This window comes from Rattus rattus, chromosome 4 (assembly GCF_011064425.1).
Source record: "Rattus rattus isolate New Zealand chromosome 4, Rrattus_CSIRO_v1, whole genome shotgun sequence".
NCBI classification, from domain to species: Eukaryota; Metazoa; Chordata; class Mammalia; order Rodentia; family Muridae; genus Rattus; species Rattus rattus.
Window position 1 is genome coordinate 30170791 of NC_046157.1, and position 27222 is coordinate 30198012.

General features: G+C 39.0%; 1 protein-coding gene across 1 annotated transcript; it reads right to left on the reverse strand.

Moving 5' to 3' along the window:
- Positions 1-299: 299 nt before the first annotated feature.
- On the reverse strand, positions 300-27222 carry LOC116898876 (OX-2 membrane glycoprotein-like). Its single transcript, XM_032900248.1, has 5 exons — positions 27101-27222; positions 20340-20678; positions 18949-19248; positions 2098-2212; positions 300-622 (listed from the first exon to the last, which is right to left on the reverse strand). The coding sequence occupies exons 1-5, from the start codon at positions 27162-27164 to the stop codon at positions 499-501; spliced, it is 942 nt and encodes a 313-aa protein (XP_032756139.1). The 5' UTR covers positions 27165-27222; the 3' UTR covers positions 300-498.

Consider the following 27222-nt stretch of genomic DNA (forward strand, 5'->3'; position numbering starts at 1 on the left):
AAGGAATACAAAGTTCATGTCATAGAGTTGAGAGTAGAATGATGTTGATTGGTGACTGGGTAAGTAGAGGGTAGGAGAGATGAGGAAAGGGTGATCAAAACTAAGTTAAAGTTAGACAGAAGTGAGACGTTTTGTGCTTCTGCACAGTAGGGTAATTATAGATAATGACTGTGTACTGTATATTTTTAAAACCTTACAGGAAAGATTTGAAAAGTTTTAGGCACAAAGAAATGATACATGTCTTGAGTAAACAGATATGCTTAGCCTGCTATCAAAATGTACATGACACTCCAGAAATATCTATAATTATTATGTATCAGTTAAATCAAATTTTAATTTCAAAATGTAAAGACATTAACATAAATAAAACCTCACTTGGAACAAATACTCCACTTACTTCTAACATGATAATTGCTGCTAGTGAATGCATGTTCAAATTTTTGAAACTTCTTAAATTTAAAGATGTAGTGGCAGAAAAAAGAAATCATATACGACCGATTATGTCTCTGTCTGGCAACGGTGTCTCATCAAGTTGTCGGTCTCTGTTGATGGTGGTGTGGGTACCAGTGTTGACAGTGGGTTAGGTGTCTGTGTCGATGATGGCTCAGGTGTGTTCTCTGACCTGGAGAACCATGACACTGACATAAGAATAAACTGAATACTGACCAAACATTCCCCTTCCCCTCCATGGCAGCTCATTGCAAGAATAGGCTACCAGTTAGAATTTGAGACATTTATACAGAAAACCCCTTGAGAGTTTGTCACAATTACTGTAACTTGACTATTATTTTTTACCTTAAATTGTGAAAACAGTAATTTATGATCTGTCTTCACAATGATCATAACTTCTATATTAGCAAACTTATTTATCATCTGCTCCAAAAACCCCAAGTTTTACATGTGGATACTTAATTAACATAGCTCCTGGGTATAAAGTAGACATTTAAAAGTGGCAATGTTCCAAACAGAATTCTTAATCCTCCCTGCAAAGACTGCCGTTTCTCTATTCTTTCACATGTTTATGCAAGTTTTCCTTAGTGTTAAATCACTTGAGTGAGATAAGTAAGATAAGTCACTCTCTTTCCGCAGCTGTCATTCAGGAAATCGCATCCTGCATATAGCTTTAATCCCTCCTCCTCTTTTCAACCTCTTGATTCCAGACATATGTCATCCTGACTAGTGTAGCAGTCTCTACATTCTTCTCTTATAAGGTACGTCTTCCGCACTCCAGTGACAGAGCTTTCTAGATTATAGAGAAGATTCTCAAGCTTCTTTGGTTTATACATTTCCTTGGATTGCAATGTGGTAGAACAAATACACCAAAGGTTTTTAAATTTAAAGAATATATAACGACAGAAAAACAAATCACACGCCACCAATTAGGTCTACAGTTTTTCCTGTCACTGCCTAGTATCGTATTTTCACTTATCTTCCATCGTGCATTGCCATCCACCACGGAGCTGGATAAATGGATGTGTATTTTATTATATTAACCCTATAAAGTAAGATTTCCATTTCACCTTATGGCTCAGTTGGATCTGTCCCAGGCTTCCTGGCTCTAGATCTCTCTCTCACCCATTTCCCTGGACCTTGTGCTTTCTTCTGTGAAAACTTATTCTCAATAAAGAATCTTAAACTTGTGATGGAGGGATGGCTCACCAGTTAAGACAACTTGTTGCTTCATCAGAGGACCCTGGTTCAGTTCCCAGCACCCATATGGAGGTCTCATAACTGCCTGCAACTCAATTTTCACACTCTCTTCAGTTCCCCACTGGCACCAAACATGCATGTAACATACAGAAACACACAAATAAAAGAAACTCATAATATAAAAATAAACATTTTGCTTTAAAAATTAGTATACTCAGTTCACTATAACATAAAATGCCTGCTAGTGGTCAAATTTTTAATCACCGGATATCAAGAATTGTCTAGCACATGGGAACAAGATTTCCTTCACTATTCTTTTCTCGATAGATTTTTCCAGAACCCCTGGAATTAAAAAAATATTTCCATCTAGCTCTATTGTACCTAGTTTCTCTGACACATCAGGTCACTATCGCTATATCTGTCTGTCTGTCTGTCCGTATATCTTACCTTTTCTTTTTGAAATGAATATAGCGAAGGGCCCCAATGATGATCCATGAAATGAGAAACAATATGATGAATACAGTTGCTGTTATCTTCCAGTTTAAACAAGGATTTGTGGTACCTGAAAAACATAAACCAGACAAATTGTTTCTCTGGTTACACTATGTGACTATCCTGGGGCCTTAAATTTGTAAAGCTTTCTTGTCTTGCTACAGCTTCATTGCCATCAGACGTACTCTATGAGAGGCTTTGTCATTACCACGGAATGAAAAGTAAGATCCCAGATGGCAGGTGCTACTTCTCTTTATAATTAGGAATGCGCATGCTTTTCAGAGAGGCACTGTGGCTTCACCTTTGGCTGCACCGATGAGATTTTATCTAGTTTTTTACTATTCTTTTCCAACAAGATACCACATAGCCATTTTAGATAGGTGGAGGAGAATGAACGTGAAGATTTATATAGAAAAATGAACTCTTTTCTGAAGGTAATTCCAATAAAGCAGAAACTACATATGGATTTTTGCCAGAATGAGAAATTCACATCTCTCATATTTAACATAAAAATAAGCAAGGCATAGCCTTTTTCTGCATTGATAAATTGCCTATTATTGATAAGTGCATTTTAATAAATAATTAAAATGAAGCATAATGATATAGTCAACAGATTTAGGAAGACACTTTTGATATTAAACTCATACAATCAAGCCGTTTGAGTTGGAAACATTGACCAGAAAAAAGGAGTTGGCCAACTTCAGTTTCAAGAGACAAACAGAACACACATATTACCTCTAAATTTTTGAAAAAATCCTTAAAAATAGCATTAAAATAAAAAGAACAATAGCGAGAATATCGACATGACCTTCTGGGACAATAACGTGAGAAAACAGACTTAGAAAATGAAACATGAACAGAAGAATGAGCTTCAGAGGTGACAAAAACCAGGAACGAAGCAGAAAATGACGGAAGACTTTGGGGACATTATTTTCAGACTGGAAAAGATATAGTTTCATTAAAATAAATAATTAAGGAGATTCTTTAAAAGAACAAGCAATTTTAGCCTTTTGACTGCCAAGCCTGGGTGGAGCAGGGTCTCGGTGTTTTCCCCCTTCCCTGCTGACATATTTCCTACTGACACATCCAGGGAGAGTGGGGAACCCTGCCTGCACTTGTGTATCTGTCCCCTGGTGACACCCAGTCTCCAGTGGACATTGCTACTGATGGCCCTGGTTAAGCTGAATGGGCCACAAGTCATGAACCTAGAAGTGGGAGTCCTGGCAAGATGATAGGACTGGGAGGGATGTAAGAAAGGAGAAGAGAACAGAAAAGAATCAGAATGCATCGCATACATGCATGGAAATGTCAAATATATAACTTAGTTCATAAAGCGAACGACTTTCATTTTAAGTTGCAAAAAGGATTTTTAAGTTAAAAACTTGCTTCTTTTGCACCTCCTATAGATGCCCCCCCCCAAACTCCACTCAGGTGCAGACTTCCTTTCATTCTCCTAGCCCTCTGGTCCTCTCTCCTGTCTTTCCCAACACATGATCCTGAATCCTTTCATTCCCCTTCAATTCCCTTCCTCACCCAGGTTCCTCCTTCCCTGTACCTCCTATGACTATTTTATTCGCCCTTCTAATTGAGATTCAAACATCCTCACTTGTACCTTCCTTCTCGTTTAGTTTCTTGTGTCTGTGGAATGTATGGTGGGGATCCTGTACTTTATGGCTAATATTCACAAGTGAGTACACACCATGCATGTCCTTTTGGGTCTGGGTTACCTCACTCAGGATATTTTCCAGTTCTATCCATTTGCCTGCAGAATTCATGATGCCCTTGTTTTTAATAGCTGAATAATATTCCATTGTGTAAATGGACCACATTTTCTGTATCCATTCTTGAGTTAAGGGACAACTGGGTTATTCTGCCTATTACGAATAAGGCTGCTACGAACAGAGTGGAACACATGTCCTTGTGGTATGGTGGAGCATTTTTTGGGTATTTGTCCAGGAGTGGTATAGCTGGCTCTTCAGGTAGAACTATTTCCAATTTTCTGAGAAACTGCCAGATTGATTGGTTGTACAAAATTTCATTCCTACCAGCAAGGGAGGGGTGTTTCCCTTTCCCCACATCCTCACCAGCATGTGTCGTTTCTTGAGATTTTGCTCTTAGCCACTGGGATAGATGTAATAAGGAATCTTAGAGTTGTTTTGATTGGCATTTCCCTGATGACTAAGGATGTTGGGGGAGGCTTCTGGGAGTCAGTGCAGGTACCTTAGCTGAGATTCCTAATGGGGATATGGAAGCGAAGAGACCACCTCCTATAGCCAGGCAGGATCCCCAGTGGGAGGATAAGGATAACAACCCACCTACAAAACTCTAGACCCAAAATTTGTCCTGTCTAAAAGAAATGCAGGGACGAGGATGGAGCAGAGACTGAGGGAATGGCCAACCAATAATGGGCCCAACTTAAGGCCCACCCCACAGGCAAGCACCAATCCCTGACGTTATCAATGATACTCTCTTATGCTTGAGGACGGGATCTAGCATAACTGTCCTCTGAGAGGCTCCACCAAGTAGCTGACTGAAACAGATGCAGAGGCCCATAGCCAACACATTAGATGGCCCTCAGGCACTCATATAGATGATCTGGGCAAAAGATTGAGGGCCCTGAGGGGAGGGGATAGGAACTCTACAGTAGACCAACAGAGTCAATTAACCTGGAGTCTCGGGGCCTCTCGGAGACTGAGCCACCAACAAAAGAGCATACATGGGCTGGACCAAGGCCCCTGGCACATATATAGCAGATGTGGAACTTAGTCTTCATGTGGATCCCCCAACAGCAGAAGTGGGGACTGTACCTAAAGCTGATTCCTGTCTGAGGAATCCATTCCCCTGACTGGGCTGAGTTTTCTGGACTTAATGGGAGAGGATCCACCTAACTGCAGAGACTTGATGTACCAGGGTTGAGGGGTACACCTGGGCAGTGTGTGTGTGGGTGCTCTACACTCTCAGAGGAGAAGGGGAATAGGGATGGGTGAGGGACTGTGTGAGGGGGTGTTTGGGAGGGAGGGATAGCAATCAGGATGTAAATAAATAAATAAATAAATAAATAAATGAATAAATAAATAAATAAATAAATAAATGGGATGGGGGGGCACAAACAAAACCTTGCTTCTTGAAAGAAGAAGAAAAAAAGTCCATGAAAGAAATTGAAGAAAATGTTTGTACAATCTCCCAGATACTATGAAGAAATGAAAACATCTTGGATATTAAAAGTAAAAGCCTTGATGTTCAATAGCAACCCAGATGAATATTCTATTTCAAACATGTATTTGTTATTCCAAATAATTGGGTAATGTATCAACATGGTATATCTCCTGTCAAGATAGGTACAAAAATCTGATCTATGGAACAAAATAATTTAGAGGGTTTCTCTACAGTGTGAAAGAGCCACTGTTGTCTTAACTCCCCACAGTTTATTCAAGAAGGGAGAAGACCCTGTTCCTTGACATTAGAGAATAATGAAGGCTGTTTTGCTTGGTGCTGAATTCTTAGGTAGTCACTATATGAGGTACTGTATTTTGCCATAAATTTCATTGTTAAAATGAAAAAGCTGGAAGGATACTGGAAACAAAGTTCAAATTCTCTCCCAGTTTAGAAAGCGGAGAGTTGAGAATCTTACATGATCATACTGAGAAAAGAATGGGTTAATACCCCTGGCTTTTTGAAAATTCAGAAAAACTCTTTATTTGGTAAAAATTTTGTGATTAGAGATTTTATTAGACTGTTCCTAATGTATTCAAATGTTATTCTAGCTTTGTATCATTTTATTTATTTATTTTATTTTTATTTGATATTTTCTTTATTTACATTTCAAATGTTATTCCCTTTCCTGGTTTCCCCTCCAGACACCCCTGCTCCATTCCCCCACCCTGTACATCTATGAGTGTGCTTCCTAACCAGCAACCCAATCACTCCCTCCCACCTGACACTCCCCTACACTGGAGCATCGAGCTTTTACAGTATAAGGGAGTCTCCTCCCATTGATGCCCAACAATGTATATATGTAGTTGGAGTCATGGGTCCCTCCATGTGTACTCTTTCATGGTGGTTTAGTCCCTGTGAACTATGGTGGGGTCTGGTTGGTTGATATTGTTCTTCTTTCTATAGAGTTGCAAACCCCTTCAGCTCCTTCAATCCTTTCTCTAACTTTTCCAATGGGGACCCCATTCTCAGTTCAATGGTTGGCTGCTAGTATTCTCCTCTGTATTTGTCATGCTCAGGCACAGCTTCTCAAGAGACAGCTATGTCAGGCTTCTCTTAGTATGCACTTCTTTGGCATCAGCAATATAGTCCACGTTTAGTGGCTGTATGTATATGGACTGGATCCCCAAGTGGAGCAGGCTCTGAATGACCATTCCTTCAGTCTCTGCTCCAAAATTTGTCTCCATATTTTCTCCTATGAATATTTTTGTTCCCGCTTTTAAGAATGACTGAAGCATCTGCAATTTGGTCACCCTTCTCCTTGAGCTTCATGTGGTCTGTGGATTGTATCTTGGGTAATTCCAGCTTTTGGGATAATTTCTATTTATCAGTGAATGCATACCATGTTTTTTTTTTTTTGTGATTGGGTTACCTCACTCAGGATGAATTTTTCTATCCATCCATTTGCCTATGGATTTCATGAAGTCATTGTTTTTAATAGCTGAGTAGTATTCCATTGTATAGACGTATAGATACATTTTCTCTATACATTCCTATGTTGAAGAACATCTGTGTTCTTTCCAGCTTCTGGCTGTTATAAAGAGGGCTGCTATAAACTTAGTGGAGCATGTGTCCTTGTTATATGTTGGAGCATCTTTTAGGTATATGCCCAGGAGTTATATAGCTGGGTCCTCAGTAGTACTATGTCCAATTTTCTGAGGAACCTCCAGATTGATTTCCAGAGTGGTTGTACTAGCTTGCAATCCCACCAAGAATGGAGGAGTGTTCCTCTTTCTCCATATCCCCACCAACATCTGTTGTCGACTGAATTTTTTAATCTTAACCATTCTGACAGGTGTGAGGTGGAATCTCAGGGTTGTTTTGATTTGCATTTCCCTGATGACTAAGGATGTTGAACATTTCTTTAGGTACTTCTCAGCCATTCGATATTCCTCAGCTGAGAATTCTTTGTTTAGCTCTCATTTTTTAATAGGGTTATTTGATTCTCTGGAATCTAACTTCTTGAGTTCTTTGTATATATTGGATTTTAGCCCTCTATCAGATGTAGGATTGGTAAAGATCTTTTCCTAAACTTTTGGTTGCTGTTTTGTCCAAATGACAGTGTCCTTTGCCTTACAGAAGCTTTGTGATTTTTTTGAGGTCCCATTTGTCGATTCTTGATCTTGGAGCATAAGCCATTAGTGTTCTGTTCAGAAAATTGTTCCCAGTGACCATGTGTTTGAGGCTCTTCCCCACTCTTTCTCTTAGTTTCAGTGTATCTGATTTGATATAGAGGTCCTTGATCCACTTAGAATTGAGCTTAATAAAAGGAGATAACAATGGATTGATTTGCATTCTTTTACACGCTGACCTCCACTTGAACCAGCACCATTTTTTGAAAATGCTGTCTTTTTTCCCCCACTGTATGGTTTTAACTCCTTTGTCAAAGATCAAGTGACCACAGGTGTGTGGATTCAATTCTATTCCATTGATCTATCTGCCTGTCTCTGTACCAATACCGTATAGTTTTTATGACTATTTCTCTGTAATACAGCTTGAGGTCAGGGATGGTGATTTCCCCAGGAGTTCTTTTATTGTTGAAGATAGTTTTCACTATCTTGGGATTTTTGTTATTCCAAATGAATTTTCAAATTTCTCTTTCTAAGTCTATGAAGAATTGAGTTAGAATTTTAATGGGGATTGCATTGAATCTGCAGATTGCTTTTGGCAAAATGATCCATTTTTACTATATTAATCCTGCCCATCCATGAACATGGGAGGTCTTTCCATCTTCTGAGATCTTCTTCAATTTCTTTCTTCAGAGACTTGAAGTTATTGACATAAAGATCTTTCACTTGCTAGGTTAGAGTCACACCGAGGTATTTTATGTTATTTGTGATTATTGTGAAGGGTGTCATTTCCCTCATTTCTTTCTCAGCATGTTTATCCTTTGAGTAGAGGAAGGCTACAGATTTGTTTGAGTTAATTTTATATCCATCCACTTTGCTGAAGTTGTTTATCAGGCTTAGCAGTTTTCTGGTGGAACTTTTGGGGTCACTTGAGTATAATATCATATCATTGGCAAATAGTGATATTTTGACTTCTTCCTGACCATGCTGTCTCTCAGAGGAATAGGGAAGACCTTAAGTCCAGAAAATCACGTGGACACTTGAATCTGGGCTTAGGAGAATCATGGAAGACTGGTGCTCAGGCAATGGGAAATGCGGAGGCACAGCTCAAGAAGTTTCAGAAGAGAATAATATTATGAAGAATCCTAGAGATGATTATTGTGATATTTTTGGCTTTTTGTCCTTGTCATTAAAAATCTGCCAGAGGCTAAATTGAAATGTTTTTGATTTATGGATTGGAAGAGGAGATTTCAAGAAAGTCTAGTGTTGAGTCTGTTATGTGCTTATTAGTAATCACTCTTTATGCACATCTCTATGAAAAGGATCAAGTTGAGCAAGGAAAAATGCACAGGACACAGTTTGAGGAGAGAAGAAACACCAGAAATGTAATACAGCTCAGTCAGGTGCTCAAGGGGAAAACCAAATCATGGGCTCCTAAAAAGCAAAAAATAAATTAAGTACTTTCATATTTTAAGAAAAAGCAACGAAGACACAGTCACAATCAAATCAAAGCAAAAAAACAAACAAACAAAAAAAACCCCCAAAAACAAAAAACAAACAAAACAAAACAAAACAAAACAAAAAACAAAAAAACCCACCTCCAAAATAACTCAATACAATGACTGGGATTCACTCACAATCTGTGCTCCTCCAAAGAATTGCTTCTCTGCCTGGGCCATCTGCAGTGCACACAGCTTGTCTTCTAAGCTCCTACTGGCTCCATACCTCTGTTCCTCACATTCTTATTGGTCACCCAATGGTACTGGCATCTCCAAAATGCTAGAGCGCCTTGTTACATCTGGGGTATACTTTTACCCTGCCACACAGAGCCAATCTTTAGCTGCTTTTCATGATCCTTTCATGCCTTCAAAGCCAGTACTCCCTGGGATACTGTTACACTTCCACATTTGACTATCTGTGCAAGGTACAGCCTCAGCCATGTCTGTAAGACAGCATCTTTGTACAGAATTTGAGTAAACATTTTTCAGAAGACTTCAATTCAGTGACGCTGGTCTCTTCTTAAAAATCACCACTAATTCCTTTGCTTCTGCTGACTAGTATTGTCCTAGCAATGCAAAGATTTTACTTTATTGGTTCTGGCATCTTGTTCATCACAGTTGATCTGTCAGTCCCAGCTGATCTGTCAGTCCCAGCTAACCAGAACAACAGACTTGCAACTCAAAATTGCAAATGGCCCTGATGTAAACTTTAATGCTCTCTCTTGAAACTTCACAAGCCAAGGTCTTCATTGTCTACACTGCTCTCAACATTTCAATCTTTCAAGCTCCTATAAAATATCCCACTGAGTACTTAATACTCAATGGCTTTGTTAGCCCAAAGTTCCAAAATGCTTCTATAGTCCTCTAGAAAAACAACATGGCCAGGTCTGTCACAATAGTACCCTATTATTCTGATATAAACTTTTCCTAGTTAGGATTTTTATTGCTGCAATGAAACACCATGACCAAAAAGTTAAGGTAGGTAGGTTCTATTTCACTATTCATTATCAAATGAAGTCAGGACAGGAACTCAATTGAGGCAGGAACCTGGAGGCATAAGCTCATGCAGAAGCCATGGAGGGGTGCTGCTTACTGGTGTGACATAATACTATCCAGCATAGTGTGCATAGTGTGCATATATTTGAATGCTTAATCATCAGGAAGTGGTACTATCTAACAAGAAATAGAAGATGTACCCTTTTGTGTTGCCTCATTGGCAACAGCCCACAGGGGTTGGTTAGGCTTTGAGGTTTCAATTGCCCAAATCAGGCCCAGTGTCTCTCTCTTCCTGCTGCCTGTGGCTCTCCCATGTTGAACTCTCAGCCACTTTTCCCAGACTGTGTTTACCTACATACTTCCATGTTCCTCACCATGATGATAATGAACTACTCTCTGAACCTGTAAGCAAGCCCCAGTTAAATGTTTCCATTCATGAAACTTACTGTGGTCACAGTGTCTCTTCACAGCAATAAAACAGTGGCTGAGACAATTACCACAACTGAACATCCATCATATTATGTTCATAGCATTTACACTAACATGAAGAAATTATGAAAGCCAAACATAGATGAGGAATAACATTTCTACCACTTGTCAAGAGGAAGAGATGGAAAACAGTAGGTAAGCCAAGGATCTCCTCCACTTCCACAGAGTATCTAAGGGTCTGATGAAGATCGATAGCAACAGTCTTGAACTGCTGGGAATCAGAGCTCAGTGCACATGGATGGTAACAAAAATTTGTAGACAAAACCAAAGTCTAATGGTTGATGTAAAATTATATAATACAGGCTACTTTGACTCCAAAGGACCTAATTAATTTGAACCCACACTTAACTTTAGACTATTAAGAAAATATAAATAAATTATTTTAACATCTTTTTAAAATATCAAAGATTTACTAAATCATAAAGACCTAGATCTAGTAAGAGGAAGCTTCCAGGTGACAAGCTTGACATTTAGAAACATATTTCACCTAACAAAAGCACCAATTATTAAATTCAAAGTTAAAACCAAGCTGCTGAGAGCTGAGCCGAAATGTCAATATTAAAATTGAGCAATAAACACTGATGGTAAATATTTGCCAGGGCAAAGAACTGTGATATCTCCTGGAGGCTTAAATCTCCATAGTTACATCCCAAGGGTGAAGCAGAAAGAGCTCTGGCTTTTCTAAGAGGCATATGTTAAATGATTTCTGTTCTTTCCATTTTTTCCAGTGCTAGAAATCAAACCTAGAGCCTTGCCCCTGGCAACCAAATACTGTACCACTAAGCCATACCCCCAACGCTTTCCTACTGATTTTACCTGGAGTAAGGAAACTATGTCTACCGTAAACACAGCTACAGCAAATGTACTTTAGAGGAAGATATTATAAAGCCATTCACTACATAATGTTTATATGTATAATTTTTTCTTCGTGTGTGTGTGTGTGTGTGTGTGTGTGTGTGCGTGTGAGAGAGAGAGAGAGAGAGAGAGAGAGAGAGAGACATTAGTTTATGAGCTTCCTTGATGTAGGCAATGAGGATTTGATAGTTGTGGTAAAAAGTATGGAGTGCCACAATGATATACTCATCGGGCACATCTATTGCTATGGTTGATACACTCGTTTTTGAAAATAGAATTAAAAGTATTGGCAGGATGCAGACAAACAGCAAACAGACTTACATGGTTGCTGGGAACTTAAAATAGTTTGACTACTGGCATGTCTTCAAAGTATGGAATATTTTATTTACCATATAACCAACAAATCCACTTCTGTGTGTATTATTACCAGGGAACTGAGAATATATGTTTATGTAAAACCTCGTGCACAAATGCTTAAGATGAATTTTACACAAAAGTCAAAAAATACAAAAAAATTCAAATATGTAACAGTTGAAGCATAGATAAAGGAAGTATGGTATGCTTATTCTGTAGAGTACTTTTTATTTATATAAAATTGAAGTACTGACACATGTCACCCTATGGATGAACCTTGAATATTCCGAGTATATGAAAGAAGTAACATCCAAATAGCAACATATACTGTCATTGCATTTATATGAAGTAACCACAATAGATAAATTCACTAGCATAAAAACGTTATTGACTACCAGGGAATGAGAAGACAGCTCATTTCAAGGCATTGAAAATTTTGCCACTGGTAGGAGGTGTTTGGTTTCTTCAGAGAATGGTAGAAATATCCTAAGTAAACATCAGCATCTTTTGCAAAGTACTTAGAACATACCAATAAACTCTAAATCGTATACTTTAGTAGGGTAAGTTCTATCTTAATAAAAACAAAATGCCAAGGGAAAAAAAGACTATGGGTCTTATTGGTGAAAACTCATAAAGATATTCTAAGATGGATTTACTGATAACTGTAATGTTATAAATATATTAAATGCAATTAATTAATTAACTTGCATACTTGCAATGAGTTAAGTTGTACATTGTTTAGGTGACATTTAAATAAAGCTGTTATCAAACTTGAAGAGTCATTTATGTTTGCAGTTTCTCATGGACAAGGTCTAGTGCACAAAAACAACCAGCATAAAGCATGAAGTTAAAAGAGTGAAAAACAATGTGTGTAGACTCTTATAGGTGATGGAACAAAAAAAGGTACCCAAAATGCGAACATTAGAGTTTCTGATATATGTAATGATTTTAATGTAGATAATAAAATTCAATGTGGTATTCCAGAGGTGAGGAGGACTATAAGAAGATTGGATACTATCATCTTTTAAAGAGATAGTAGTCATTGTTCCTCCAAAAGTAATGAGAAATTGTAACCCTCAGACGGAAGATATTTAGAAAGGCTGGGTCAGTGGAATAAGACTGTCATTTAAGCTACTTGGGAGGCTGAGGCAGGAAGACTGAAAATTTAAATCCAGCCTGGGCTATAGAGTGAGCTGAATGAGTTCACGTATAACCTGGACAACTTAATAACATCAAAAAAAGGAAAGAAAAGAAGGGAAAAGGAAAGGATAAAGGAAGGAAGGGAGGAAGGGAGGGAGGGAGGGAGGGAGGGAGGGAGGGAGGGGGAGGGAGGAAACAGACTCTAGGAATGTGTCCATCTTAGTGTGTGAGCATACCCATGGCCTGTCTTCAGTTCCCACTCTTCTTCACCTAAAAATATAAGTTTAGGAAACCCTAAGACCTTAAATGGAATATAAATACATGGGCTATGATAAGGGGACATAGTAATGGAGCTGGTGAAAAGGAAATACAGAGACAACAGGGAGAGCACAGTGAAAGAGGGAGAAAAAGAATAAAGTATAATAATACACACACATATGAAAATGCTAATGATGTCTAGTACTCTTTAGTACTGAAAAATTAAATTTGAAAAGAGAAAATTTAATTGCCAGTGCAACAATATCAAAAGGTCCCACCTACAAGACATGCTTGAGTCATGGTAGCAGTCCCTTAAGAATAGCCTAAGGTCATCATAATAGGAAGGAGTCCTTGTGTCAGAACTGCTGGCCCCAGTGATTTTCAGCTCCCTTTTGTTCACATGGTGCATCCTACCCTACTGTGCACATGGTGCATCCTACCCTGAAAGCCTTTCGATTACTGACCAGCTCTGTGCTGCTTGTGGGTCCCCGGGTTGGGTTTCCTAGGCTTTTACTAGAACTTCAATTCAATTCAATTTATATTTATAATTGTCTTGGTCACTGCTCCACTGCTCTAAAGAGATGCCATGACTACAACAACTTTTATAAAAGAAGATCTTCAAAAACTGGCCAGAGAAAAGGCTAGAGTTGGAATTGCAGAGTTTTTAGCTGCTATGTAAGTGACGGGGATCCAATCTCATCATCTGGAAGAGCAGCCAGTGCTTTTAATCAGTGAACCATTTTTCCAGCCCTCCAGTAAGTATTTTTTAAGAGTATTTAATATCCCCAGTATTCAGGGAAATGTGAATTAAAGTTACTTTGAGACACCACACCATCTCAATCAGAGGACTATTAAGAAGGAAACTGACAACAGATGGTCAAGAGGATGTGGAGAGGTGGGGGAAGAGGAACATTTACTTACTGCTAGTGGTGATGCAAATTAATACAGATACTATGGAAATTGGTTTGGCAGTTCTGCAAGGAATTAAAAAGAGAATTACAAAATGATCCAGCTGTACACTCCCAGGCATATACCCTAAGGACTCCAGATTCTACCATAGAGGCATTTGTACATCCATGCTTTTTGCTGTTATGTTCAGGGCCTAGATGTCCATCAACAGATGAATTAATAAGAAAAATGTGATTATATATGTATATATATATATGTATATATATACAATATAATATTATTCAGTTGTAAATAAAAACAAAATCATGAAATTTGTACAAAAATGATGGATCTGAAAAGCATGAATATTAAGCAAAGTGATAACAAACTCATATGACAAAACCCATATATTCTGCCTCAAATGTGAATTTTAGCATGTTTGTGTGTATGTGTGTGTGTGTGTGTGTGTGTGTGTGTGTGTGTGCATGCCTGTCTGTCCATCTCTTTTTGTATCTGCATAAACAAGACCAACTGTAGGTAAAGAAATGGGGAGTGAGGGGGGGGAGTGTGAACACAAGGACAGGTAAATTATAGAAGAGAGAAATGATCTGGGACTAAGTATGTTCTATGGCAGGAGGCATGGGGAGGCAAGGATATGGACGAAATGGAAGGAAGGAAAGTGATAAAATGTCACTTTGTTCCAAACTGTCATTATACTATCTAGCACATTATATGATAATTTAAAAATAAACTTTAAAAACGAAGGAAAGTCAATGGTGTCACCAAATTGATGAAAGAAAGAAAAAAACCTACCTACCATGAATTACAGTGCAATGGAAATGTTCCTTTAAAATTATTGTCATGTCAGGGTGGTCTTAAGGAAAGCACCTAAGCACCCGCCAAGGGCACCACTGTAATGAGCAAATACGTGATGAGGAGGTGGGAAAGACAGAATGCTCAGTGGAGGGATGGCAGACAAAGATGGCAGAAAGGTAGAACTGGAGACTCAGTGACAGGGACGAAGAGGCAGATGTGAGGATCAGGGACAGTGATAGGGCCATGGGGAGACCTTGGCCCACGCTGCCACCAAGGTAGAATGCTACAAAGTTACCACCAAAACCAAGAAGACTTTTGTGGTCTGGTCTGCCCGCCACCAGAGACCGTGTGGGTGTCTGGGAGTCATGCTGCTGTAGAGGGTGGGTGAGAGGAGCTAATCTGATTGGCTTTCATTGCCATGCTGCTGCTGGAACCAAGTCTGAGTCTGTGATCCTATGGCAACTGGGAGCTGTGTTGATGTCCCAGGCCTGTGTTAGCACTGAAGGCCATGCAGATATCCCTGGTCTGGACGGCCACATGAGGCATTTTGCTGAGCTGGCCCTGTTCCTCCTTGGTTACCACATTCAGAAGAGCTGGCTCAACCCCTGCCAGGGTAACCCAGTAGAGCTCACCCTGGTGGCAGGGGAATGGATGAGGATGTGAGTGTGGGAAAGCTGGCCCCACCCATCATCTGTTTTAAGGCAATGTGGGTGAGGGAGAGATGCCTTGTCCCCCCTCACCTAAGTCAGGTAGGTCAGTTGGGCCTGATGTCATAAGAGCTGTCCCTGCCCTTCACTGGCTACAGCACTCCGGAGAGCAGGTCCTGTACCTTGCCTGAGCAGCACAGTCCAGCTGACCCAGGTTGAGGGTGGGGTACAGGTGAGCTGGCCCTGAAAGCAGCAGAACAGGAAAGTTGACCCTGCATCTTGCTGGCTGCAGCATTGGGTATTTAGGTGTGGCAGTGCTGGAGAGCTCACTCTGGTGATCCAGGAACAGGACAGCTGGTGAGCTGACCAATTGAACTACACACTCAGGCCCACCCCAACATCTACCCCACCTATGAACTGCTCAAACAACATGAAAGGGCAGGTCCTGCATATCCAAAGGTTCAGGATCTCCATGACACAGGGTAACAACAGAATAGCCAAGAGGAATCCAAGTGAGGATACACTATTAATAGTGTAGCAGAAGCCTAAGCCTCAAACCAGTCCAGTGACTCATTACAATGAATATTTGCAAGTAAAAATGTATGCACAAAGGGTATGGTGGGCGACAAACTGACACACTACAGCTTCTATGACAAGTTTTTTGTTTTTTGTTTTTTGGGTTTTTTTGTTGTTGTTTTTTGGGTTTTTTTCCTTTTTTTTTTTTTTTTTTTTTTTTAAATTCTGTCTTACGTTCTTTTCATTTGCAAGGGCAGAGGAAGGCTATAAAGGATGGGGCCATGAGAGGGACTGGGGTTCATGATGTGACACAAAGAATCAATAAGAAGTTTAAATAAATAAATAAATAAATAATAAAGATAGCATATGAAAAAAGAATGAATGAATGAATGAATGAATAAATAAATATAGCTATCAGCAACCCTAAACTAAAGGAAAACCTAAAGAGAATTCTCTGTGAAGGATTAAAAAGGATTCAAGAGACAGTTATAAGTTGTCTGTAAAAACCAGCATACCCAGGATGCATGGTTAGGGTGAAGGCTGCTGACATTGTATGATTTGCTGTTGTTGTTGGTGGTGGTGGTGCTGTTGTCTTTGTTTAGTTATGACAGGGTTTTGCTAAGAAGCTCTGACTGTCCTGGAACTCACTGTGTAGATCAGGCTGGCCTTGAGTTCACGGATGTCATCCAACCTCTGCTTCCCAACTACTTGGATTAAAGACTTAGGACCCTAGAATTGGCTTCATTGTTTGATTTCGGTTTTTTTTTTTTATTAGATATATGTCTTTACTTATATTTCAAATGTTATTCCCTTTCCCGGTTTCCTGTCCATAAACCTCCATCCCCTCCCCCTCCCCCTACAGGTTTTCCCCTATCCCGTCCCCCTTACTGGCCCCCATATTACCCTGCACTGGGGATCCAACCTTGGCAGGACCAAGGGCTGGTGTCCCAACAAGGCTATTCTGTACTACATATGCAGTTGGAGCCCTGGGTCAGTCCATGTATAGTCTTTTGGTAGTGGTTTAGTCCCTAGAAGCTCTGGTTGGTTGGCACTGTTGTTCTTATGGGGTTGCAAACTCCTTCAACTCTTTCAATCCTTCCTCTAATTCCCCCAAGAGAGTCCTGCTCTCAGTTCAGTGGTTTGCTGCTAGCATTGACCTCTGTATTGGACATGTTCTGGCTGTGTCTCTCAAGAGAGATCTATATCCAGTCCCCTTCATCACGCATTTTTTTTAGCTTCATCAATCTTGTCTAGTTTTGGTGGTGATATATATATATATATATATGCCACATGTGGGGCAGGCTCTGAATGCTCTGAATGGCTGTTCCTTCAGTTGGTGCTCTAAACTTTGCTTCCATATCCCCTCCATGGATATTTTCCCCCTTTTAAGGAGTGGGAACATCTACATTTTGATTATCCTTCTTCTTGAGCTTCCTGTGGTCTGTGGATTGCATCTTGGGTAATTCGAGCTTTTGGGCTAATATCCACTTATCAATGAGTACATACCAAGTGTGTTTTTCATTGATTGGGTTACCTCACTCAGGATGATATTTTCTCATTCATTCCATTTGCCTATGAATTTCATGAAGTCATTGTTTTTGATAGCTGAGTATACACCATTGTGTAGATGTACCACATTTTTTAAATACATTCCTCTGTTGAAGGGCATCTGGGTCCTTTCCAGCTTCTGGCTATTATAAATAAGGCTGCTATGAACATAGTGGAGCATGTGTCTTTGTTATATGTTGGAGCATCTTTTGGGTATATGCCTAGGAGATGTATAGCTGGGTCCTCAGGTAGTGTAATGTCCAATTTTCTGAGGAACCTCCAGACTGATTTCCAGAGTGGTTGTACCAGTCTGCAATCCCACCAACAATGGAGGAGTGTTTCTCTTTCTCCACATCTTCGCCAGCATCTGCTATCACCTGAGATTTTTGATCTTAGCCATTCTGACTGGTGTGAGGTGGAATCTCAGGGTTGTTTTGATTTGCATTTCCCTGATGACTAAGGATGTTGAACATTTCTTTAGGAGATTTTCAACCATTTGATAATCCTCAGTTGAGTTGAGTTTAGCTCCTTTGTCAAAGACAAAGTGACCCTAGGTGTGTTGGTTCATTTTTGGGTCTTCAATTCTGTTCCACTGATCTACCTGCGTGTCTCTGTACCAATTTCAGGAAATTTTCTCCAGTGCCCATGTGTTCGAGATGCTTCCCCACTTTGTCTTCTCTTAGTTTGAGTGTATCTGGTTTCATGTGGAGGTCCTTGATCCACTTGGACTTAAGCTTTGTACAGGGTGATAAGCATGGATCGACTTGCATTCTTCTACATGCTGACCTCCAGTTGAACCAGCACATTTTTTGAAAATACTTTCTTCCATTGGATGGTTTTTAGCTCCTTTGTCAAAGACCAAGTGACCCTAGGTGCGTGGGTTCATTTCTGAGTCTTCAATTTTGTTCGACTGATCTACCTGTGTGTCTCTGTACCAATATCATACAGTTTTTATGACTATTGCTCTGTAATACTGCTTGAAGTCAGGGATGGTGATTCTCCCAGAAGTTCTTTTATTGTTGAGTATAGTTTTCGATATCCTGTTTTTTTTTTATTCCAAATGAATTTGCAAATTGTTCTTTCTATCTCTATAAAGAATTGAGTAGGAATTTTGATGGGGATTGCATCGAATCACTGTTTGATTTCTTAATCATGCATCTGCATTATATTGGCTTATGTCATTGAAATTAGTTGATTTGTATCATTATTTCTTATACATTTTTAAAAAGGTAAATATCTATGCTATTTCCTTCTGTCGTGTGTGTGTGTGTGTGTGTGTGTGTGTGTGTGTGTGTGTGTGTGTGTAAAAGTATGTGCTGTGGATGCTAGCAGTCAACACAAAGTGCTCTCTAACTTTGTCTATACTTGCAGTGTTGGGATTATTAGCACACCCCCATGTCTGGCTTTTCATGTGGGCATCAAAATTGGGCTCCGTGCTTTCATGGCAAGTGTTTCATAGATTAAGCTGTTTTCCCAGCACCAACTGCCCCCTTCAACTTCCCTGTCACTTTTACTTACCTCCTTGATTTCGTGGCAGAGGGACTATCTTCTCTTCATGTCTTACTGGGTGAGTCATGGACACAACCACGTTCTGGAGACCCAGGGACCTCGCAGTTTTCAAAGAGATGTTGTAGCTTTTAGTGACAGTCACTGTGGCATTGGGGTTCTGAGCAAGGTATTCTTGTGCTGGGGGTACTGTGACTTGTGATGGGTAAATGGAGATTCCAGGGGCAGGCTTTCCCACAGCGGAACACTGAAGGTTATGAAGATCTTCAGAGCCAGGTACAGACTGGAGTTCAGTTACTAATTCAGATACAGCTGAGGCAAAGAGAGGGAAACAAAATTACCAGAAAGGCAAGTCATACCAAATTCTCTGCTGTGAGAGGATGGCATTTCCCCCAATTTCTATATGACACACAGATGCTGAAAAGATAGCCCTGATACTTCCTCACACACGTCATTGAACTTCCGGCACCTTTTCCTCTGTCCACTGACTGCCGCCTCAACCTCCATACAACTATAAATTATATTTTACACATCTCAGCACTTCACACTCACAGAGACATGTTGGGATACACTGTGTGAAGTTGTGTCTCTGTCCTTCCTCACCTACCTAAGGCATTCTCTGATTGGCCTTAATAAAAACCTAATGGCCAATTATCTTGGCAGGAAGTTGAAAGTGGGGCTTCCTGGGAGGGAGAAAGGAACTCTGGGAAAAAGAAAGAAGGCCTTTCTCCAAGAATATGAGAGGGGACAGAAGTAACTACTGGCCTGGATGATAGAGTTAACCACGTGGCTGGTTGGGTTAAGTGGTTGGGTTAACATAGAAGAACTAGTTCAGAGTCTTCCCAGCTAAGAGTCTGCCTAGCTAAGGCCTATGCTTTGAAATATTAAACTCTCTCTGCGTGGTTATTTGGAGGAAATAGCTGTTTAAGAAATAACTGCTTCCATATTAATTTCCAGCATTAATTAATATATACAGAATATTAATAGTCATCTTATAGTGACATAATAAGGAACTCTAGTGTTCTCACTCATACTGTGACATTTTGCTTATCTGAAGACTGGGTAACCCCAATTCTCGTAGCTTCACATCTTGTTTTTCTTGGATGTCTCTTTTCTCATATATTCATCTTGTTTTAGTAACAACATTCTGATGCTTTTCTGTTTTTTTTTCCATTTAATGGAAGCCAGTGCAGCACAATGTGAAGAAATGATGTGCAGAGGAAAAAGATCCTGCCTGAGCACAAAATCTCCACTACCTCCATTACTTTTCTCCTCTCTAAGTAACTTGGACCCATCGCCATCAACTTTTCATTATCTTTCATTTTCAGGACAGTGTCCTTAAAAACTGTAACTCCACGATGTAGACTGGTCATTACAGAACGTTTCAGGAAGGGGTTATATACTTAAAATGTTAAGGCAGGTTTGCCCTCCATGGCTGCCTTGTGGAAAAGTGTTAAACAGGCACTTGTAGCAGGCTTCATCTTCAAATGTCACTCCTTGGATAGTCATGAAGGAGGTGCTGGGTTCCAGAATCTTGCACTGAAGCCTGTTTATGTATGGTGGGAGAATCTTTTCTCCATATTTATGACTGTAAGTGCCAATATTGTGAGGCAAAGAGCCTTGGATTTTCTGCCAGGTGATTTGCTCAACATTTGCCAGACTTGTGAAGTTGCAGAAGATGGTCACGTTTCCTCCCAGGACCGCTGTCTCAAAAGTATTATACTTTATCCTCTGTGAAGACTCTGAAAATGAGATCCATTGTTAAGAGATATATTCTTCCATACAGTGCAGTATTCTAATAACACTTGTCTCTCTGTCTTATGAATGATTACTATTTTAGTTGCTTCTTCTGCTCAATAAAAAAAATGAGTTATGTGTAACGACACAGTTCAGACTGAGGAAGTCAGATTATGTATTCAAGGGCAGCCTATAATATATAGTTGACACTGTGTCTCACTAAAAATGAAAAATCCTAGCTATCTTATGTACATTAACAATTACCTGGCAAATTCAAGAGCCTGCATTGGATCCCAAGCAGAGATAGAGAGAGAGCTAGAGAGAGAGAGAGACAGAGACAGAGACAGAGAGAGAAAGACAGAGAGAGAAACAGAGAGATAGAGAGACCTAGAGACACAGAGAAACAGACAGAGAAGAAAAGGAAAAAAGAGAGAACTCTAGTATGTTTTTTAACATTGAATATTTATTTTCTAAAATGGTTTCTGGCACATATTACCTAAAAAATACTTATTAAAAGTAAAAATTAAGAATGATAAATTAACTAACACAGGCACTACATATATATGCATATATATTGATATATAACCATATATGTGTGTAAATCAAGGTCTATCATATTTTTAATGAATATGTGTACATATGTAGCCCAAAGTAGGTATTATTCCTCAAATTTTTTGTGTGCGTACTTAAGCCACTTTACTTGTTCATCAAGGAAATATAGGTCAACCTGAGGACTACATATGCACTAAATATTTGAAATGAAAGTCAACCAGTATCGTTTGATAGAGAATTTGAGGAAACAATACACCTCACATACACACTGCCGAAGGGGGTATAAATTCTGCTGATGTAGAAACTGTTAATGTTATCTCTGAGCATAAGCATTCTCTAAAGGAAGTGAGGCTACTTAGACCATAAACTTCATAGAAGTACATGCATGTGTTCTCCAAAAATATGAATAAAGAGCATAGAAGCATTATTTGTCACAATGAAAACTAAGTTGCAGATTAAGAATATATTTTATGTCATGCTGCAGTGCATAGGCCCACATTTATGAATGTAACAGCTGGACACATTAGACTAGTTAGGTTACTTTTTTTTAAAGTCATAAATTTGTCATAGGGAGGTGAGAGGAGCTTTGAGGAGTAGGGGGTATATGTGACCAAAACACATCATATGAAAATCTCAAATTAATAAAATATATTAAATGAATTATATTATTACACAAAGAAATTCATTCAAAATGAGATTTAATCAGCTTGTTCTGTGCTCATGATTTACTGGGGCTGAGTAAGACTGCGGTCTGCTAATAACCTTTCACCTCTCTGCACCTCACCATTTTCATCTCTGTAACATGCGTAACGTTACCTGACTCACAGCATTGAATACAATGAGAACACGAGGTCCTCTGACAGTTATAAGTCACCGCAAACATTTTAGTTTCCATAGGCAGCTTGGTCCTTGCCTTCAGGGAAGGATTAAACAGAAGACATGAAAACCCAAACTAGCAACCAAAACAAAACAAAACCCAAAAACAAACAAAAACAAAAACAAACAAACAAAATACCCAAACCAAACCAAAAACCAAAAAAAAAAAAAAAAAACCCAAAGAAACAAAAAACAAAAACAAAACACCGTGCTGTCCATCCCTGACCCCACAACAGTTTATCTACTGCTCTGCTCCTCTTCTTCCTCATGTCCTCCCAGGTTCTGTTCTCCACTATAGTTGGGGCTATTTCCTGACAGAAGTTTTCCTCGTCCTGCTTTTTTTGTTTGTTTGCTAGTTTGTTTGTTTTCGTGCTGCTCTGATTGAATGAAGGATCTCCTTCATTCTAAGCAGAAGCTTTCTCATTAAACCTCAGCCCCTCTCTTTAGTTTATCATACTTTTCAGTCCTGAATTAAATTTGAGAGATTTATTTATTTTTAAAATTATGCTTGTGACATGGGGTATGTGTCCTTGAGTGCATATACCCCCCCAGAGGATACAGGAGGTCTATGAGCCCCCTGGAGCTTGATTTATAGGTGCTTGGAAAAGAACTTGGGTACTCGTATAGAATGCCATATGCTCCTAACTCTTACTTCCTGAGCCACCTCTCAAGTCTCCTCACCCAAACACTAGCTATTGCCTTAACCTAAAGAAAGTGGATGGACTAAATGCTGTTAATTCAATCATTCAGAATGAGTGGAAAACAATAAGACAGTATTTGTTGAATTCTTAAATTAGGACAGCTTGTAGTGACAGAGAAATCCACAAGGCAAAGTATTTATAGGCATATCCTGGTAGGAATGATTTTTAAAATTTAGGATTCCCAGAAAGTGTCTAGAAAAGGGAATGAGATTCTACTTACAGTCATATATTTTCAGTCCTTAAGCCTTGTTCTTACCATTTAACATAAAATACCTATATAAAAAAGGAATCATATAGTTATGCTAGTAAATGTATCATTTACTATCAAATGTAAATTCTCAAGCTTCGTTCTCAGCTAGAGAATGACCCCAACAAGACGCCAAGGAAAGAGGTTCCTTTCACTTCCCTTTTTCCCATCCTTCTTCCTATACCTCTGTCTTATCTAAACAGTAGTAAATAAAACCACCCAGATAAATTATTGGCATGGAACCTGGAATATGACCTTGAAACATGAAAAAATGCTACTTTATGAAGGATGCATTTGGTCTTGCTTTCGCTGCACTAGATCGAGTAGTCAGACTACAATTTAAGAACATAATATTCACACTACTCTCCTCCAAAATCAAACCAACCAACTAGCTCACCAACCAATCAACCAGCCAGCCATCCAGCTAACCAACCAACCAACCAACCAACCAACCAGTCAACCAACCAACTAACCAACCAACCAACCAACCAACCAACCAACCAACCAACCAACCAACCAGTCAACCAACCAACCAACTATACACACAACAACAAATACAATCAAACCAAATGAAACCAAAGAGACCAAAACCTCCAACTCCAAATCAACCAACTTTAAAAAAGGTAGCCAGCTTCAGAAAGACAAATGTCAAGATTTCTGTCACTTGTGGATCCAAGATTTTGTATAGATATATGTAAAGTACATGTATGTATTTCTATATAAGACACGAAAGCAGGAAAGAATGGTAACAGCGAGAAGACAAAGGGAGAACAGGGGAAGAGAGTGGAAGGGGAGGTTATGGGAAGTGAATATGGGTACTACATGGTGTACTCGAAAGATAGTTGTCATTATGAAACCCACACAACGAATGTATGTCAATAGCATCAATCTTTCTAAAGTGTAAACATACAGAGGTTATTTCATTTAATAATCTAATTCTATCTCTAACAGAAAATATGCATTCTATCCTCATAAATTCCATCTTAATCAGAAATAATCTTAGTCAGAAATAATCTTAACCCTTATTTTATCAAAACATTATATTAGTTTATCAGTTTTTAAGTGCTTTCATGGTTTCTTCGGGCGTTCGCTAACAGGGATTTACATTGTTAACTTATGGAGATAATTTCCTTCAGTGATCCCTGTCACTTGGGGCCATCAGGCTGATGAAACTGGAGATGCTTCTCACTCAGCCAGGAGAGCAACGTACCAGGTGCCTGCATTTCTTGCACAGTGCCAAGTCTCTTATTTCTCTGTTCATTCCATCTCATAGGCACACAAATATACTCGTAAATCTTTCTGTGAGTCGGAATACAAAGTGCTCTCCTTCATGCCCAAAGATGACCCAGATTCTGAAAGCATTACAAAATATCCCCGGAAATATTTTCTTAGACTACTGTGATGATTGCTTAGAAACTCACCTATCCACAAATTAGACTGTAAGCATTCACCTACAGGTTCTCTTTCTCTAGATAAAACTGACTCATACAAACAAGAATACTATAATATAAAACTTGATTCCCCAATAATACTGCTACAAATATATTTCAACTGAATTATTCTTTATATATATTTCAAAGAGTACACAGATATATATCACTATTTCTGAAGCCATCGTCACTTATCTCAGGACGAATGAAAAGCTATCCTATCACTTTTAATTACATTCTTTTATGTGCCCAGAACCCAGGCTCCAACCCCAAGCTCCTAACCCCAACTGGAGTTTTTACATTTCACAGGAGCTACAGTCCTGTTGGATCAAGAGGGCTTCCTTCTACTTGAAAGCAGAGACAACACTGCTTCATGGGTTTGTGGCCAGAAACTGTCTGTGCCACAGTGAAATACACATGAGAAATACAATTGCTAGGGTTTCTTCTCCGTTTCTTATGTTTAAATAAATACAAATTTAAAGTTTTAAATCTTTTTAATATAGATGAATAGGTTTCTGTTTTCATTGGCAATCAAATTGAGACTGATAAAACGGACTCTTTTCAGGACAACCATCTCATAGTCCATATGCTCAGTCCTTGGTAAAGGTTCTGGAAACAAGTGCCAGTGTTAAGAGATATATATTTCCATATTACAGTGGGGTATTCAAATCTTCCTTATCTCTCTCCCTAATGATTAACGTTTTATTTGCTTTTTTTTTAACAATAGAAGGTAACACACTCCAGAGTGAGGAAAGAGGATCACACATTGACGACCAACCTATGGTACATACTGAGACTGTGTATCAATAAAAAGTAATATGGTTGGAGACTCTATATACATTATCATTGGTAGAATGCTTGCCTAACATTCAAGGCCCTGCACTAGAAAAGTGGCACAGAACTACAGCATACTCTTCAACACTGAATATCAATTTTCTAAAATGATACCCAACACATATTACCTAATAAATATTTATTAGGGGCATAAAATAAAAATTATAAATTAGCCAATATAAAATAAATAATATATATACATATACATATGTATGACCAAATTTGTATTTTAATTCTAATGTATGTATGTACATATGTACCCTGAAGTATGCATTATTCCACACCTGGCTGGATAGACTATACACTTAAGGTGTTCAACTTGGTTATTGAGGAAATACAAGTTAAACTAAGGACCACATATATCAGATGTCTATATGAAAGATGAGCAAAGTCAAGTTTGATTGACAAGGTGTAGAAAGAACATACCTCACACAGTGCTGAGGGAATTTTGAATTCTCTTGGGTACTCGATGGAAACCTTGGGGTTATCTTATCAATGAATAAAAGCATCTCTACAATCAGTATGACCAATCATAACATAAAACTAATAGATATGCACATATGTTTTCTTCAAAAATAGGAACAAAGCTGTTCATAGGAACATTTATCATGATCAAAACTGAATTGCAAATCTAGAATAGACCTCATGACACAGTGCAGGGGATGAATCCAGTCATTGGTAGAGGGGCAGGAAAGTTTGGATTCAGTAGTTTATTTTTTAAAAAGAACACGAATTTGGCTGGCCTGAGAAGGTGAGGATGTATCTGGAGAGGAATAGGGATAGAAGTATGGGATAAATATGATGAAATGCATTACTGTTGTTATGGATTGAACCCAGGACCTCATCCATGCTAAGCAGAAGCTTTATCATGAAATTTCAGAACCTTTTTTCAGTTTACCATGTTCCTTTTGTTTGTTTGTTTCATTTTGTTTCTGCTCCTGATTTTTTCATAACAGGATCCTATTTCTTTTTATCATGTTTAATTATGCTGGTGGCATGGGGTATGTACCCTTGAGTGCATGGAGTTCAGGAGATACAAGAGGCCTTTGGATCCCCTCGAGCTGGATTTACAGGTGCTTTTGAGCCTTCTTATGTAGGTGCTTGGAACAGAACCCGAGTCCTTCAACAGGGTACCATGTTCCCATGACTCTTTTGTTCTGAGCCAGGTCCCCAGACTCTTCTCCAGGATTCTTAAATGACACTGGATATTGCCCTAACCTGAAGAAAGCTGATGGATTAAATCAATTGTTCAAAATTAGCAAGAAAAAAAAAAGACCATTTGTTGAGTTCTTACATTAGCTCAGTTTATAAGGATAGAGAAATCCATAAGGCAAATTAGACTTGCCATGTAAGAGAAGTGTCTTAATGACAGAGAAGAGGCTTACAACAAGCCATTCTCAGCAATGAAAGGTGTGTGTGCTGTTGACTGTTTACACAGGGCATAATCCAAAGACAAAAAGATCCTTAGCACCTAATTGGCCTTCAAGCTTCATCGTTACATAAAGCAGATAAAGAGAAAACTATCTAATTTGAGCAAGTTGTGCACACCTCAGAAGCTGTATTCCTTCCTTCATTCTCACTGTTCTTCTATTCTCTATAGTCATTGTTTCAAATATGCTCACATTACATGATTTGCTAGCTGTGTGATTATATATAGGTATATGGTTAGCAAACTGAAACTAGCATACATCCTCTTTACCAACTGGAGCAAAAGTAAATGTCCTGTGACCCAATATTTATTTGCCACTCACTTCCAGCTAAACATACATAAAAGAAAATACACTTACCTGATTCTTGTGCACAGAAAGGAAGCATTAAGAGATGGGTGACGCAAAGAACTGAAAAATCCATTGAATCTGATGATGAAGGTCTTTTTCTAACAGTCACAGTATCGTGTTTCCCAGCTTAA

What these genes read in the sequence shown, in the direction of transcription:
- LOC116898876 (XM_032900248.1), bottom strand. Translation starts at nt 27,164, where the DNA reads ATGGATTTTTCAGTTCTTTGCGTCACCCATCTCTTAATGCTTCCTTTC. An exon ending in TCTGCCACGAAATCAAGGAG is followed by an intron (nt 2,213 to 18,948) that starts GTAAGTAAAAGT and finishes TATGTTTTTCAG; the next exon opens with GTACCACAAATCCTTGTTTA. An exon ending in ATTCATTTCAAAAAGAAAAG is followed by an intron (nt 623 to 2,097) that starts GTAAGATATACG and finishes ATGGTTCTCCAG; the next exon opens with GTCAGAGAACACACCTGAGC.